General features: G+C 38.9%; 1 protein-coding gene across 1 annotated transcript; it reads right to left on the reverse strand.

The window, feature by feature from the left end:
- Window positions 1-3,906: 3,906 nt before the first annotated feature.
- On the reverse strand, window positions 3,907-15,032 carry LOC121398194 (whey acidic protein-like). Its single transcript, XM_041577031.1, has 6 exons — window positions 14,924-15,032; window positions 13,890-14,048; window positions 9,950-10,093; window positions 8,559-8,702; window positions 5,506-5,652; window positions 3,907-4,206 (listed from the first exon to the last, which is right to left on the reverse strand). The coding sequence occupies exons 1-6, from the start codon at window positions 15,015-15,017 to the stop codon at window positions 4,142-4,144; spliced, it is 753 nt and encodes a 250-aa protein (XP_041432965.1). The 5' UTR covers window positions 15,018-15,032; the 3' UTR covers window positions 3,907-4,141.
- Between the last annotated feature and the right edge of the window lie 1,430 nt (window positions 15,033-16,462).

Here is a 16,462-nt window from a genome sequence, read left to right on the forward strand (position 1 = left end):
TATCTTTTTGAGTACTCTTGAAATCAAAGAATTTGGAGGGAAAATGTATAACAGACTTTGACTCCAGTCTTGAACAAGAACATCTATTGCTACTGCTTGGTAACATTGTCTCCTCGAGATGAATTGTTCCAACTTCTGATTCCTCCATGTCGCCATTAGGCCTATCACTGGTTGCCCCCATATCTGGACTATTTGAAGGAACATTACCTGATTTAATTCCCATTTGTGTTTGCTGATTACACTGCAACTCAAGAAATCTGCTAAACGATTGTGTTTCCCCGGAATGTGTAATGCCGTCATCTCCTGCAAATGCTGTTCCATGCCCATGTCATTATCGGATTTATCTCTTCCAATAAACTCATACTCCGAGTTCCGCTCCTTCTATCTTTATATACATGACTGCTGCTAAATTGTCTATTTTCACCATTAGACATGTCCCCTTCAGTTGATAATGTAGTCTTTGAATTGCTTTCCATACTGCTCTTAACTCCAACACATTAGATGACAAGTGCTGTTCTTCCATCTCCCATTTTCCTTGAATCCACGTCTGATCCAGATGTGCCCCCCAGCCCCACAGGCTGGAATCTGTGGTTAATTTCCTCCTAGGACCTTGCCTTGGCTAAATTTGCATCCGAAATCCACCACTTTGCATTTCTTTCCTTACTTGATTCGGAATCCTTATCTTCTGACTCCAGGACTGATTCGATTGTCTCCATTGTTGGATGAAAATCTGCTGTAGAGGTCTTATATGCCACCTTGCCCATTTTACCATCGGTACTACTGAGTTTAATAAACCTATTATACTGGACACTTCTCTTGCTGACATCACTACTGTCTGGATTAGATTCAATATCGTTTTCTTTATCTTTGTTTTTCTTCCGGTAAAGTTACTAATGCTTGTATTGTTAAGAACCTTGCTCCCAGATATATCAGATCTGGCGAAGGTATCTCAGATATATCAGATATTTTAGATCTTGCGAAGGTATGAGCTGGCGCTTTTCGATAGTCAAGGTCCATCCATGCTTTTAAAGAATATCTATTACTGTATCTCGATGTTTCACTAATGATTCCGGATCTCTTGCTCTTAACAGGATGTCGTCCAAATAATGGTATATAATAATGCCCTTCTTTCTGATTTCTGCTATTAGTGCTTGTAATTATGGATGGGCGAATTTGACTTGTTTCGCCAAAAACTTGCTGCCGGCGAAATGTCGCTGACACCCATTAAAGTCTGTGGGCATCAAAATTGTAGTCTATGAGCGTCATTTCTGCAGCGAAACAAGGCGAAAAAATTCACCCATCCCTATTTGTAATATCTTTGTAAACACCCGGGGGGGGGGGATGTTGCTAGTCCAAACTGTAGGCATGTAAATTGCAAATATATATATTCCCCAATCGCAAACCTGAGAATGTGTAAGTATGCATCTTTTAGATCAAATGACAACATCCAATCCTTTAGCTGGATTACTGCGATGATCATCTGTAGTGACACCATCTTGAATTTCTTTACATTTAGATATGCATCGATCGGTCTCAAATCCAATACTGGCCGATAATCTTTTGTCTTCTTTTCCAGTAAAAACATTACTGAATAATTTCTTTTTCCTTGAATTTTCTGGGAACTGGCACAATCACTCCATCATTTACCAACTGTTGTACATAATTCAACATGATCTCGTGACCAGGGGCAGCTGGGAAATTAACAAAATGTCTAGCCCCATGTCAGATTTCAAATTTGAATATAAAAAAATCTGTTTGCTCTTTTGAGAAATGAATTTCAGTGAAGAAGTCTGCTGGAGTAGCACTATTAACTGGTGTGTTTTGAAAAAAACATGTTTTCTGATGACAGGATCCCTTTAAGAAATAGGGCCCCAAACTCAAGGTGAGGCCTTATCAGGGACCTTTAAAGAGGCAAAATTATGTTTTCATCCTTCAAGTTATTGCCCTTTTTATGCACGACAGCACTTTATTTGCTTCTGTAGTCACTTAGTGCCTAGAGTTAGGCAGTTTATCCACAAACACCATGCAAACATATCCATGTCAATAATATTTTATCTTATGACTGGACAGATAGACTGCAAAAAGCAACTGTCTCCATGCTCATATTCCAAAAGATGTGCTTTACGCGGCTAAAATATAGTAATTTTTTATAATACATGATAATATATATAATATTTTTATCGTCTTACACAACAATGGTGTTGTTCCATGTTGCATTTTGCATTACATAACTTTACATTGCCTGTAAAGGGCCACTATGCCTTTTTTCATCCTGAATAGGTTTCACTCATAGTTACATAGTTAATCGGGTTGAAAAAAGACAAAGTCCATCAAGTTCAACCCCTCCAAATGAAAACCCAGCATTCATACACACACCCCTCTCTACTTTCACACAAATTATATATACCCATACCTATACTAACTATAGAGTTTAGTATCACAATAGCCTTTGATATTATGTCTGTCCAAGAAATCATCCAAACCATTCTTAAAGGCATTAACTGAATCAGCCATCACAACATCACCCGGCAGTGCATTCCACAACCTCACTGTCCTGACTGTGAAGAACCCCCTACGTTGCTTCAAATGAAAGTTCTTTTCTTCTAGTCTGAAGGGGTGGCCTCTGGTACGGTGATCCACTTTATGGGTAAAAAGATCCCCTGCTATTTGTCTATAATGTCCTCTAATGTACTTGTAAAGTGTAATCATGTCCCCTCGCAAGCGCCTTTTTTCCAGAGAAAAAAACAGTTTAGTTGCACTTAGTCTCTGCACTCTCTCCAGCTCATTTATATCCCTCTTAAGGACTGGAGTCCAAAACTGAACTGCATACTCCAGATGAGGCCTTACCAGGGACCTATAAAGAGGCATAACTATGTTTTCATCCCTTGAGTTAATGCCCTTTTTTATGCAAGACAGAACTTTATTTGCTTTAGTAGCCACAGAATGACACTGCCCAGAATTAGACAACTTGTTATCTACAAAGACCCCTAGATCCTTCTCATTTAAGGAAACTCCCAACACACTGCCATTTAGTGTATAACTTGCATTTATATTATTTTTGCCAAAGTGCATAACCTTGCATTTATCAACATTGAACTTGAATTTTTCAGGATTTATTATACCCTGATGCTGCAAAAATCCAGAATCCATAAATCCTCCATCTCAGACCGTAGAGGTCCTGTATAAGTCAATGGGAGAGGCACCTAACTCAATTTGAAATTGTCGTGGTCTGTGCTGGTTTAGCACGAAAATCAGACCTTTTTCAGGGTGTTTGTGTAAAAACGCAGAAATTAGAGCAATTCGGGAAAAACGGCAAAAAAATTTGCACGATTTTGAGTTTTTCAACGATCCAATTTTGAGTTTTGTTATTAATAAATAAGCTAAAATCGGCATGGGAGTTTGGTGATGGTTTTTTCAACAAAATATGAGATAAATTCAGAGTTTAGTAAATATTCCCCTTAATGTATATTGTATATCTCTCTGTAATCTCCCTAGAGAGTTGCCTTTGTTTTCTCTCTAGGGCGATTTTGTTTTGTATGGAGAATGCTGATTTCAGCACCGCTCCAGTGACCATGCCCCCATTTTCACACTCCCTTTTTCTGGTTTCCAGTAATGGGGTTGTAAAGGAGAGGAGATCATATGGATAAGGAGGTTCTAAATAAAAATAACTATACAAATTCGAAGTCAAAATTTTAAAAAAATGAAGGATTTGTGGCCCATTTTCCAGAATAAATGTGGAAAGAAATTCATCAGCAATTTTGACTTTTATTTCACTGACCAACCATTGCTTTGTGTTGTGGGCAAATGCTTGCTTGTTTAGTGGCCAAATCCCTGTAATACAATTCTATACCCTCATGTCATCATTGTCCGTTTCTTTTATAATAGAAAACACCTTGTGAGTCAGTAGAATTTTACTTTGACTTTATTTTACTTTCGTCAAGGTCATAAATAAATATTATACAAACCCAGGCAATAAAGCTCCAACCCCATCACATTACAAAATAAAGCAAAAACATAGGAAAACATCCGGTATGAAGACATAAATATGCACTTTCTCTAGTTCTCGTATGTATTTGTTGCGTGCGTATGCAAATATACACAGAATGATTAAACAAGTGTATGGATAAATTGACTTCATTTCTTAGGGCTTGTTTGGATTGAGGGGGAAGACTGGTATCCCTGGCCCGAATACAAAGAAGGTTGGCACTAGAATGAGAGAAGAGAAACAGATATGGTAATTCCTATTGCTGTACATTAGCACAAGAAGTATGAGGGTAATGCAGTAAAAGTTGTAGTGTTTGTACCTGGTCTTGCAACCAATCAGATATGTGCTTTCAGGTGAGCAGTAAATGGTTGCAATCATTTATGATCATGTAGCCACTGGTGATACTTTTATCATTTGAGCTTGTGGATGATATTGTATTTTACCTCAGCAGAGTAAACAAAATGGTGGCTCCAAGTCATGACAGTGAATACAATTATTCAAGCAAATAAGTAAGTCTCTCATCCTTTCCCCAGTTTGCCAGTGCTGAGATGACTCAAACTAGAAGTTCTTGTAACCTCAAGCCTCTGAGAGGTCCATTAATTATTTAGGGGACAAAAAGAAAATCATCTCAACTGAAGGGATTTTTTTTAAAACACAGCTTGTTGTCTTTTCGGACAAGGAAAGGGGACTCTCCACACTTCTCATTAATAATTTTCTGTTTCAAGCGTGTACTCAACATGGTATAGTTCACTACATGTATTGGTTGATTGCTTATTCTTTTATACCATTTTCTCTCTCCCTTTCTTCCTCTATTCTACTCTGCCCTCTTCATCCCCCTTCTTTTTACTATTCTGTTCTCATTTCTTTCTATTACTCCTTCCTATTGTGCCCTCTTCTCTTGCACTCTGATCTGCTTACCCCCTTCTTTCGTTCTCCATTCGGCTTTCACTCCCTTTTCCCAACTATTGTAACTTGTTTTTTATTACGTTTTTGCTTTCCCATTCTTTCTCTGCTATCCCCTTCCTTTCTCTATTTTCATATTTTAAAGAGAGACAGCAAATGTTGGACTGGCCCACCAGAAGCAGGACCCTCCTGCTTCTATCTATTTGGCTCAGTCCTTATTTCTGTATGGGAACAATGCGGGTAAATATATAGAAGAACATAATATATTATGTGAAAATGAGACTAATAGAATAAAGAGGTTGATTGAGGAGAGAAGGAAAAATAAATTGGCAAGTGGGCCTATAATGTAAGGTTTCCTTGTGGGCCCCTGGCATTCCAGTCCAGCACTAAAGACGGCTTCATACTGAATGAAACGGCATGTGATTAGCTAGCATCTTATTCAATCAATGTTTGGCCCTCCCTCCTGATGGTATGCACCTTAGTTACAGAATTGCCAATGCTGGCACATTTTCACACTGACTTGCCCTATGTATTATGTCCTCCCCATGAATGTTTCCCCCATAATTTTGTAAACAACTAGTCTAGAGGAAGAGAAATATAACAAAAATACTGCTTACCATTTACTGCTTTCAGGCACAGCCTCTGATTTCCACATTTGGTGTTGCAGCACTTGTACAATATTTCGCAGTCTTTGTCAGATTGGCAAACTTTGTTTGCAAAAGCGGTGCAGTTAGATGGCGCTGGAGGGCATATACCTGCTCTCTCTAGAAGGCACAGAAGATGGAAACCAGACATGTTATATGGGATGTTCTTTTGTCAGACTCAAGATAATTATCATGTTAATTTCCATCTACCCAAACAGTAAAGGGCTAGTTCACCTTTAACTTAACTCTTGGTATGTTAAAGAATGATCTTTTCTTAATAACTTTGCAATTGATTTTCATATTTTATTTTGATACATTTGCCTTCCTTTCTACCTTTAAACAGAGGTCACTGAACCCCGGCAGCAAACACCTGTTTCCCTGTAAGGACACAATTCTATTGATATAAGTACTTTTTATTGCTTACCTTTCTATAAAATTGGCCAATTCATTCTAGTCTGTTATTCACAATTATATAATGGCAATCAGATGGCACCCATACTGCAAAATGTGCTTACTGCTTTTAGTTTATTGAGATCTCCTCGCAATGATTGGGGGGAGGGGGGTCTACCCCCTTTCTCGTGTTCTTCAGAGGGTAAACCCCCCGAAACATTGTGTGGAGATCTCATTAAACCAAAAGCAGTAAGTACATTTTGCAGTGTGGGTGCCATTATATAATTGTGTCTTATATGAAACTCCTGAGCAACAGAGTTCCCAGATAGAGCACCACAAAATTGCACACGCAGACCTGGGATTTGTATTAAAGTGACTATTTATAATCTGTTATTTAAACTAGTGCCTGGTTACTAAAATACATTGGACCCTATCAACCAATAAATTCCAAACTGGAGAGCTAGCGAACAAAAAGCTAAATCATTTGTATTAAAAGGTTAACTAAGTAAAAGTACTATATGAACTTTATAACTTTCCTATTACTCTTTTAGATGTTTCTACTGATCCAGATTATTTATTTCCCTTTACAAATCTACCTGCTGACCAATAATTTACCTAAATACTGCTGATCCATTTAACCCTTCAACTTCCACCTTTTGACTTTTATATAAGAAACATCGGTTTAACGTCTCTTAATGCTCCATCTGACCCCTTACTATAATTCATCCTACTGCTCCATAGAAGCTTCCTTATAACTCCTTTTGTTGCTTCATATATCCCTCCCCATAATTTCTTCTATGACTTTATATAATTATCCCTATTGCTCCATATAACCCTCCCTATAACTCCTCCTATTGCTCCATATAACACTCCCTATAACTCCTCCTATTGCTCCATATAACACTCCCTATAACTCCTCCTATTACTCCATATAACCCTCCCTATAACTCCTCCTATTACTCCATATAACCCTCCCTATAATGCCTCCTATTGCTCCATATAACCCTCCCTATAACTCCTCCTATTACTCCATATAACCCTCCCTATAATGCCTCCTATTGCTCCATATAACCCTCCCTATAACTCCTCCTATTGCTCCATATAACCCTCCCTATAACTCCTCCTATTGCTCCACATAACCCTCACTATAACTCCTCCTATTGCTCCATATAACCCTCCCTATAACTCCTCCTATTGCTCCATATAACCCTCCCTATAACTCCTCCTATTGCTCCGTATAACCCTCCCTATAACTCCTCATATTGCTCCATATAACCCTCCCTATAACTCCTCCTATTGCTCTGTATAACCCTCCCTATAACTCCTCATATTGCTCCATATAACCCTCCCTATAACTCCTCCTATTGCTCCACATAACTCTCCCTATAACTCTTCCTATTGCTCCATATACCCCTTCCTATAACTCTTCCTATTGCTCCATATAACCCTCCCTATAACTCTTCCTATTGCTCCATATAACCCTCCCTATAACTCCTCCTATTGCTCCACATAACCCTCCCTATAACTCCTCCTATTGCTCCATATAACCCTCCCTATAACAATTGCTCCATATAACCCTCCCTATAACTCCTCCTATTGCTCCATATACCCCCTCCATATAACTCCTCCTATTGCTCCATATAACCCTCCCTATAACTCCTCCTATTGCTCCATATAACCCTCCCTATAACTCCTCCTATTGCTCCACATAACCCTCCCTATAACTCCTCCTATTGCTCCACATAACCCTCCCTATAACTCCTCCTATTGCTCCACATAACCCTCCCTATAACTCCTCCTATTGCTCCATATAACCCTCCCTATAACTCCTCCTATTGCTCCATATAACCCTCCCTATAACTCTTCCTAATGCTCCATATACCCCTCCCTATAAATCTTCCTATTGCTCCATATACCCCTCCCTATAACTCTTCCTATTGCTCCATATAACCCTCCCTATAACTCCTCCTATTGCTCCATATAACCCTCCCTATAACTCCTCCTATTGCTCCATATAACCCTCCCTATAACTCCTCCTATTGCTCCATATAACCCTCCCTATAACTCCTCCTATTGCTCCATATAACCCTCCCTATAACTCTTCCTAATGCTCCATATACCCCTCCCTATAAATCTTCCTATTGCTCCATATACCCCTCCCTATAACTCTTCCTATTGCTCCATATAACCCTCCCTATAACTCCTCCTATTGCTCCATATAACCCTCCCTATAACTCCTCCTATTGCTCCATATAACCCTCCCTATAACTCCTCCTATTGCTCCATATAACCCTCCCTATAACTCCTATTGCTCCATATAACCCTCACTATAACTCCTCCTATTGCTCCATATAATGCTTAATGCTGGTCTTCTATATAATTCCGAATAGCCTAGTTCCTCCTTTGCCCCTTTATGCAGCAACCCTCCCAGTAATGCCTATTGTTAGACAATGATATTCCTCCCTTTCATGGACTACTTTTTTTTAACTGTAGCCTTTTACAAGTGTTCCCTATACAAATCCGCTAGGGTTCAATGAATTCTTTAGTAGGGAGTTCTTCCGTAAATATTTAGGCTCCTTGATTCTGATAATGCTCACTATGCATTAACTTGCAATGAATCACAAGTTTATAATTACCTGTCAGTGGTTTCTGACATTCCATGCGGCACAGTTTTGGACAACATTTTTCATCTTTATAACAATTTTTATCAGAAGCGCAATAATTTGCCTCCGAAGCACTGCATTTTAAGACTTGTTCCTGAAGACAAAAGCCTTCCTTCACTGGAAAACAAACATGTAGTGATACCAAATGGAAAAGAATACAAAGTGGATAAGAGAGAAATAAGAAAAACAATACACAGTCGCCTTTTGTGTCATGCAATGTTACGCCAAGAGCTAAGACTACTGTGTGTAGTTGTCCATAACAGCCAATCTCAGGGCAGTGGTTTAACTAGATGTTGATATTGATAAGTTGGCCAGTTCTACCAAAATATATTAAAATTGTTCATTAATTAGGACCTCCCTGAATCCCCTACACGCCTGTCCCCCCCTGCAGCAGCTAGATATGCTTCCACTGTAGTGAGTACAGGTGCTCAAAGCAAGGGCATCTGCTTGCCCATCCATGACCCACATGGCAACAATTCTTACCTGACCCACTTGCCACCAAACTTTCACAGACACCACTCTCCTTCCTCCTCTCTCTTTCCCTTAGTGCACAATATAAACAGGGCCAGAAAGAAGGCAGCAGAGACATGTGTCTAAGTACATAGGCCCCTGTCTCAATTTAGCCATTGATAACTACACTGCTAAAATATAGCAATTATGCTAATAAATAACAAATTGGAAAGCATATTCATGTAAGGGTCCCGCTATAGAGCATCATCAGGCAAATATCTACTATTTAGTGCAAGGCACTTATAGATTATGGAAAGCTTGGCACATATCAATACTAACTTTACTACGGGGACAAAGTGACATAAATACTGACTAAACTATAATTGCTTAAAAAGAGAGAGCAGATTGAGTGTGTAGAATGTTTAAAGGAGAAGGAAAGCTATGGAGGCATTTTATTGCCAATAGATTAGCTTCAATAGTGCAAGATAGGATGCTATATTTATTCTGTAGAATGTTTTACCATACCTGAGTAATCAGCTCTTGAAGCTCTGTTTGTTTAGGATAGGATTAGCAGTATTAGCTTGGTGTGACATCACTTCCTGCCTGAGTCTCTCCCTGCTCACTTATAGCTCTGGGCTCAGATTACAGCAGAGAAGGGGGAGGGGAAGAGTAGCAAACTGAGCATGCTCAAGCCTGGGGCAAGGATGTTTAAGATGAAGGCAGGTAGTGTGATACAGAAGCCCATGTGTACACAATAGAAGGAAAGGAATGCTGTGTTTCTTTTGACAGAGGAGTCAGAGCAGCACTACTTTGAGGGTTTACTGGTATATTTAGGTGGACCTTTCGGATTAGGCTTTCTTAGTTTTAACCTTTCCTTCTCCTTTAAATACATAGCAGGGTAGAGTGTTGGTTACCTTTTATAGTGGATGTGCAAGTCCGTCCGCAAGCACTTTCACAACACTTCGATCCTTCGGAGCATTCACTGTCAGAGGTGCAGAAGTCATAGCAGCTTGAGTTTCTGCTAGTTACTGTAAGTGTAGGACATACACCCTGTCTTTCTGCCAGAGACATAAATGAATAACTTATCACAAATCAGATAGCCATTATCATTATTCGTAAACCTATAATCCAGAAATACCGGAAGGACAGTTTGATCTTTTTCAGCTAATAATTTTTTTTTTAAAATGATTTCTTTTTTCTCTGTAGTATTAAAACAGTACCTAGTAATTGATCGTAAATAAGCAGCATTTTTTACATTTTGAAATGTTTTAAGGTATGGAGATCCAAATTACTGAAGGATCCAGAAATCCCCAGGTCCCAAGCATTCCATATACAGATATAGGAGCCGTTATCGGGAAACACATTATCCAGCAAGGATAATAGTATGGCCGTCTCCCATAGAATCAATTTTAATCAAATAATTCAACATTTGGGGGCCTGTTTATTAGATTTTTTTCTGGTTGAGATTTTCTGGTTAAGATTTTTTAGCTATTTATTATAACCCAAAGCTGCTAAAAATCCGTATCCAAAAATACTCCAGCTAAAACCTGTCGAAGTCGTGTAGAAATCAATGACAGATGTCCCTTATACAGTTTGAAGATGTCGTAATCGATGCTGGTTTTCGAATGATAATCCAGCAACTCAAAAAATTTTCACAATTCGGGCCCACAGACTTTTTTGATTTTTTGTTGAATGAGTTAAATTTGTGGATGGGAGTTAGGTCAAATTTAAAAAAAAAAAAAAAAAAAAAAAAAAGATACATTTTTTATACTTTTTATAGAAAGACCCCTAACCCCGGGTAAATACAATACAATTTACAGGGAGATGGCCCCATAAATTACTTTATGTATACAATTTTATTTGGGGGGGGAATAAAATTTAAGATGGAGCAACCCAGAAATAGAACACTAAAATATAGCTAAGGAGTTGCAGTGCTAGACAGCAGATTATTATTATAGCTTCTATGCCGCCAATACCTTGTGTAAGAATGGCTTGGATGATTTCTTGGACAAACATAATATTCAAGGCTATTGTGATACGAAAAGCTATAATTGGTATTGATATGGGTATATATATAATTTATGTGAGGGTATGGAGGGGTCAGTGTGTGTATGTATAGATGCTGAGTTTCATGTGGAGGGTTGAACTTGATAGACTTTGGTCTTCTTTTTTCAACTTGATTTAACTATATAACTATATGTAACTATGTGTATTTTCCTGGCCTGGCTGTATGTCTAGTTTGGTTGCCTATTCCATGTCTTGGCTTGCTAAAATCTGTCACCTTTGCATGTATAAATATGTATAAGTATGTATAAAGGCACTATCCATCATGGTTGTTAATTATGGGTAGCAAGCCTACTGGCCATGCAAAATAACAGTAAACATGGTCAGGACCTGAATGGAGACACAGCGGGGTACCAGAGTATAAGTTCAGTATCTTGTCAGCTTTCCCAAATTTGTCAGGGGTAGAAGAGGAGCATGGACAAGAATTACCCAGATTCCAGATTCATAAAGGTGGATGTTTACATTTCTTTATAAGGCTGCTTAGCCAGCTATAGAGCGAGTGTTCCTTAGGAATTTAGTTACCCTGTATACAACTTCTTCAAAGGGAATATGCTACATCAGTCTCCATTAGGTTTAAAAAATGTGCGTGCTTCATATTTAAAAAAAACAACAATAAAAAAAGTGCACTAAATATTACCAGTGCCCCAAATCCCAAAAAATAGCCCCAGATTAATTAAAAGGGGTGGTTCACCTTTGAGTTAACTTTTAGGGGCAGATTCACTAAGGGTCTTCGAAATTCGACCCTCGAATTGAAATCCTTCGACTTCGAATATCGAAGTTGAAGGATTTAGCGCTAAACGTTCGATCGAACGATTCGAAGGATTTTAATCAAACGATCGAATGAATATCCTTCGATCAAAAAAAGTTTAGCAAGCCTATGGGGACCTTCCCCATAGGCTAACATTGACTTCGGTAGGTTTTATCTGCCGAAGTAGGGGGTCGAAGTTTTTTTTAAAGGGAAAGTACTTCGACTATCGAATGGTCGAATAGTCGAACGATTTTTACTTCGAATCGTTCGAATCGTTCGATTTCGATCGAATTCGAACGAATTTAACCAATTCGATGGTCGAAGTACCCAAAAAATACTTCGAAATTCGAATTTTTTTTCATTCGAATCCTTCACTCGAAGTTAGTGAATCTGCCCCTCAGTGTATTGTATAAAAGCCAATTCTAAGCAACTTTTTAATTAGTCTTCATTATTTAATTATTTGGCTTCTTCTAAATATTTTCAGGCAAAAACCACAAATAATAGAAAATGAAAACCAATTGCAAATTGTCTCAGAATATCACTCTCTACGTCATACTAAACGTTAACTGAAAGGTGAACAACCCCTTTAAAGATAAACTTCGCAGTAAGGGCTCCAGTTTGCACTTTCTTTTAGTGGCCTGCTCCAGAAATGCACCAAGGTTAAAAATTAATTGCAGGGAAACTAGTGAAGTAAATTATCAAAAGTAAAAAGCAACTAAATCGTAGCATTGTATAAGCACATCAGTGTGGATAAGTATTGAGTCCACAAGGTCTGCTTTAGATTATACAAGACCTGGATCAGGCCCGGACTGGCAATCTGTGGGTTCTGGCAAATGCCAGAGGGGCTGCGATAAGGTGCCATCGAAAGTCAGTATTTAGTGGACTGGTGGGGGCTGTTTGGGCCTCTATGTGGGCTGATTGGGCCTCTGTGTACCTGAAATGCCAGGGCCTATTTTAATTCTCAGTCCGGACCTGACCTGGATCAGAAAGCTCAACAAAGGCAAACCAAAGCAAATTATTTATCATCAGTGTTGAAAACCCGAACGATGAAAGACAATAGGATTTATTACAGTAGTGGAAAAAGTGTCTGGCTTGTTCAATGCCTCTCTCTTATCAAGGAAGCATCATGGAATCTTCTTTTGATGTGCTTGCCTCATTCATTTGGATTATCAATTTAAACACTAAACAGACCCATGGGGTATTGATATGAAACACGTGGTGAGTGCAGTAACTGGTAATTACAGTTTAATCATCATCCCCTCTGGAAGATATGCAGAAGTGTATATTGAGGGGCTAGTTTACTAACACAAGTACTAAATTATATCAGTGCAACGCTAACCAATCGGCAATTAGGTTTGATCAACTGCAAGTCAGAAAATGAAACCAAAGATGCAATGTGACACCTATGATAGCATATTTATAGTTTACTGAATATATTACGTGGAGAATAATATTTTAATGAGGTCTGTGTGCCCATTGTAAAACCATAGTTTTTTCATCAACACCAATTCTTAAAGCTACCCCATATATATACTCATAACCATGCCCCTCTAGACGCAAATTAAAGACAGTACAGGACTGGAGAAGCACAATCTATGTGGTTGGCTGAAGTTGGAATCAAACATGGTGGCAGATAATTCTTAAAGTCATATGGGGGAATGTAATAAAAGTCGGTAACGGAAAAACTATTCGCAATGCAAAAAGTTATGCCTTTGCAGAAATTTAATATAACTTCTGCGAGCATGGAAACTGTCTAGCGACCACTTCGGACAGTGGAAGACCGTTTGCGAATTTTATAGTTTGGGCCAATGCGCAGTCAATTTAATAAAACTTCTTACTGAAAAAGTCGTTATGTTTGCTCCAAAAGATTACGACACCTTCAAGCACTTCTTAAGAGTGCACAATTATAATTGGCAATGCAATAACAGTTTAAGGAACAATATTACATTGCGAGATGTGGATTTTTATTCTTATCGGGGCGAATTGTTTTGCTCTTTGCGACTTTAATTACATTCCCCCGTTAATCTGCAAGGAAGACTTACCCTTTGCGGGAGGCTTGCAAATCTTGTGGCAGTTATCTAGACAGCACTTCTTGTCTCCATCGCATTTGTAATCATTTGTGCAGAGCGAGGCACATCTGAATGGGGATCCTGCGAGTTTATTCCTCTGTGGGGGACACGTCCCTTGTTTCTGTGGTGGTCCTGGAAAGATATTCAAAAGGTTTTCACTTTACAAGGGAAGAAGTTTTTTTTTTTTTTACAAAGTACAAAGTGTCATTGAAATTTCTAATGGTTTGCTGCACAGCTTAAAGGAACAGTTCAGTGTACAAATAAAAACTGGGTAAATAGATTGTATGTGCAAAATACATTTTTTTTCTAATATAGTTAGTTGGCCAAAAATGTAATCTATAAAGGCTGTAGTGAGAGGATGCCTAACCTAATAGCCAAGACCTAACTTCTGTCTTGAATCTCTCTAAATCAGTCAGGGGGCCACAAGGGACATAACTGTTCAGTGAGTTTGCAATTGATCCTTAGCATGCACCTCAGAAACGCAAACAGTTATGACCAATGTTGCTCCCCCTCAAGTCACTGATTGGTTAATGCCTGGCAATCAGTGGACACCAAGAGAGCTGAAAAGCAGGAAGTAGTGTTCTGGTTATTATGTTAGACATCCAATCACTTCAGCCTTTATACATTGCATTTTTGGCTAACTAGATATAATATTTTATTTGGCACATCCAGTCTATTTACCTAGTTTTAATTTTTACCCTGAACAATTCCTTTAAAGGGGCAGTGTACTGCCTTGTTAACACAAGTACAATGAAGAACTGAAACTACTCTGTGTTTGGTCCTTGCAACGTAGACTTCCAGTACGCAAAACCTATCTCTTCCACCTTTGTTGTGACTATTATGTAAGAGTCCATGAAGTAGCTTCAATTACCATAGATTTTTTTGTGCTCCATAGCCCTGTACCCCTTTCCATAACCTTTTCCCAATTGGAGCAAGGGTATGCAAAAGATAGAGGAAGGTTCCCCATTTCAACAAACTTTAGTTTGATTCTTTGAAATAATACTTACTTTTTACTACCAATGACTCTGCCAATGCGAGTACCAAGGCGCCAAGCAGGATTCCAAACAAGAAAACTTGCCCTTTGTTCATCATGATGCCCATGTTCAGCTTAACAAGATGAAGACAAGCAGGTTCAAGAGAATAAATACCTGGATCACTGGGTGGAGCAACCTTCTGGTATTCCTGGAATGCTGCTTTGCCTATATCAAATTAATGGTTCTCTTTGTTGCTTTAATAGCCTGTTCTTAGTAGCATCTATTAAGAGGAAGCCTGGAGTTCATGTAGGGCTATGACGTGTGTCATTAGTAATTATCTCGTTCTAATTTATCAATTCCAGATTTTTGAGTCACCTGATTCTTTATCATCGAACATGGTTTATAGAGAAGGCAAATGTCTTTCCTCTGTCTTCTGCTAATAAGTTTAATAATTAAAGGTAAATATTTCATGAAACAGACTAGTCTTTGGCAATATAAAAGATATATACTGGTTTGGTTCACATTACTTTCCACACAGAACAGGGTTTGGTACACCACATATTGGCTGGGACCAGATTTTGTCAGTGGTACGGACTGCTGAACATAATTGTGGCCCATTGCTATTGCTCCCAGAACATACATCCCCCCTGCTCCTCCTCCACTATTCCCATGGGCCCACTGCCCCAGAAGAAAATGCCTCTCTGTCCCCCATCTACCCCCAAAAGAGTACCTTCTTCTTTGTACGCTGATGGGTCATTTCAGCTGCGATTGGGGGGAGTTCAGCAAAGAAGCACCTCTGCCATCCATGGGGATCAGGTATGGGCACACCGGGTTTTTTCCTGGTGTCCCACTGGTCCAATCCTGCCATTTAAGATGTTGAAATGTTGACTTATAAACATAGGATATCTTTTTTGATATTAAATCCAGAGTGTGTCAGTAAATTCATGATATGTGAAGTTGGACTGCTTTGGGAAATGTAGTGTAGATTTCCTATCTGAATTGATCCAGGTGAGCCCAGTGGAGTGCAGGCCAATCCGGTTACTTTTTTTTGAAAACCTTTAATGTCCTGGTATAGATCTATTTGCTAGTTTACAATAGCAGGTTCTCAATCAATTAGGAAGTTTCTTAACATATAGAGGCAGAATTCGTTTGGTGGAATAATTCGACACACATCACCAGGCATCATTATGTAAAAAACAGTGTTAAAATGGTGTCACGCACTTTTTCTTTGAGAAACTTCCCCCTTTAAATACAGCCTAAAATCTTGGTGGCCCTTGTTTCTGCTGACTGTCATTGTTTGCTACAGCTATGTTTACTATACACAAGTATGTGAGCCCATGACTAAGTGGGTGCGAAACGCGTAGGGTGGATGGAGATGCAGATATACATTTTTTAACTTTGTATAAGTAAAAATAGTTTTTTTAACTTAATCTCTCTGGTCCTGTGGATCCGTTTGAGTGCCGGTCGGCCATGCTTTTTCTTTACATTCCTTGCCGTCAGGCCTGGACTGGGAGTCAAAATAGACCCTGCCATTCCAAGTACACAGAGGCCCAAACAGCCCCCTACCAGCCC

This window comes from Xenopus laevis, chromosome 9_10L (genome assembly GCF_017654675.1).
Source record: "Xenopus laevis strain J_2021 chromosome 9_10L, Xenopus_laevis_v10.1, whole genome shotgun sequence".
NCBI classification, from domain to species: Eukaryota; Metazoa; Chordata; class Amphibia; order Anura; family Pipidae; genus Xenopus; species Xenopus laevis.

Coding starts and splice junctions, on each gene's coding strand:
- LOC121398194 (XM_041577031.1), bottom strand. CDS start 15,017: ATGGGCATCATGATGAACAAAGGGCAAGTTTTCTTGTTTGGAATCCTG. Junction 14,049..14,923: donor AGAGTCATTGGTAGTAAAAA/GTAAGTATTATT, acceptor ATATCTTTCCAG/GACCACCACAGAAACAAGGG. Junction 10,094..13,889: donor TTGCAAGCCTCCCGCAAAGG/GTAAGTCTTCCT, acceptor TGTCTCTGGCAG/AAAGACAGGGTGTATGTCCT.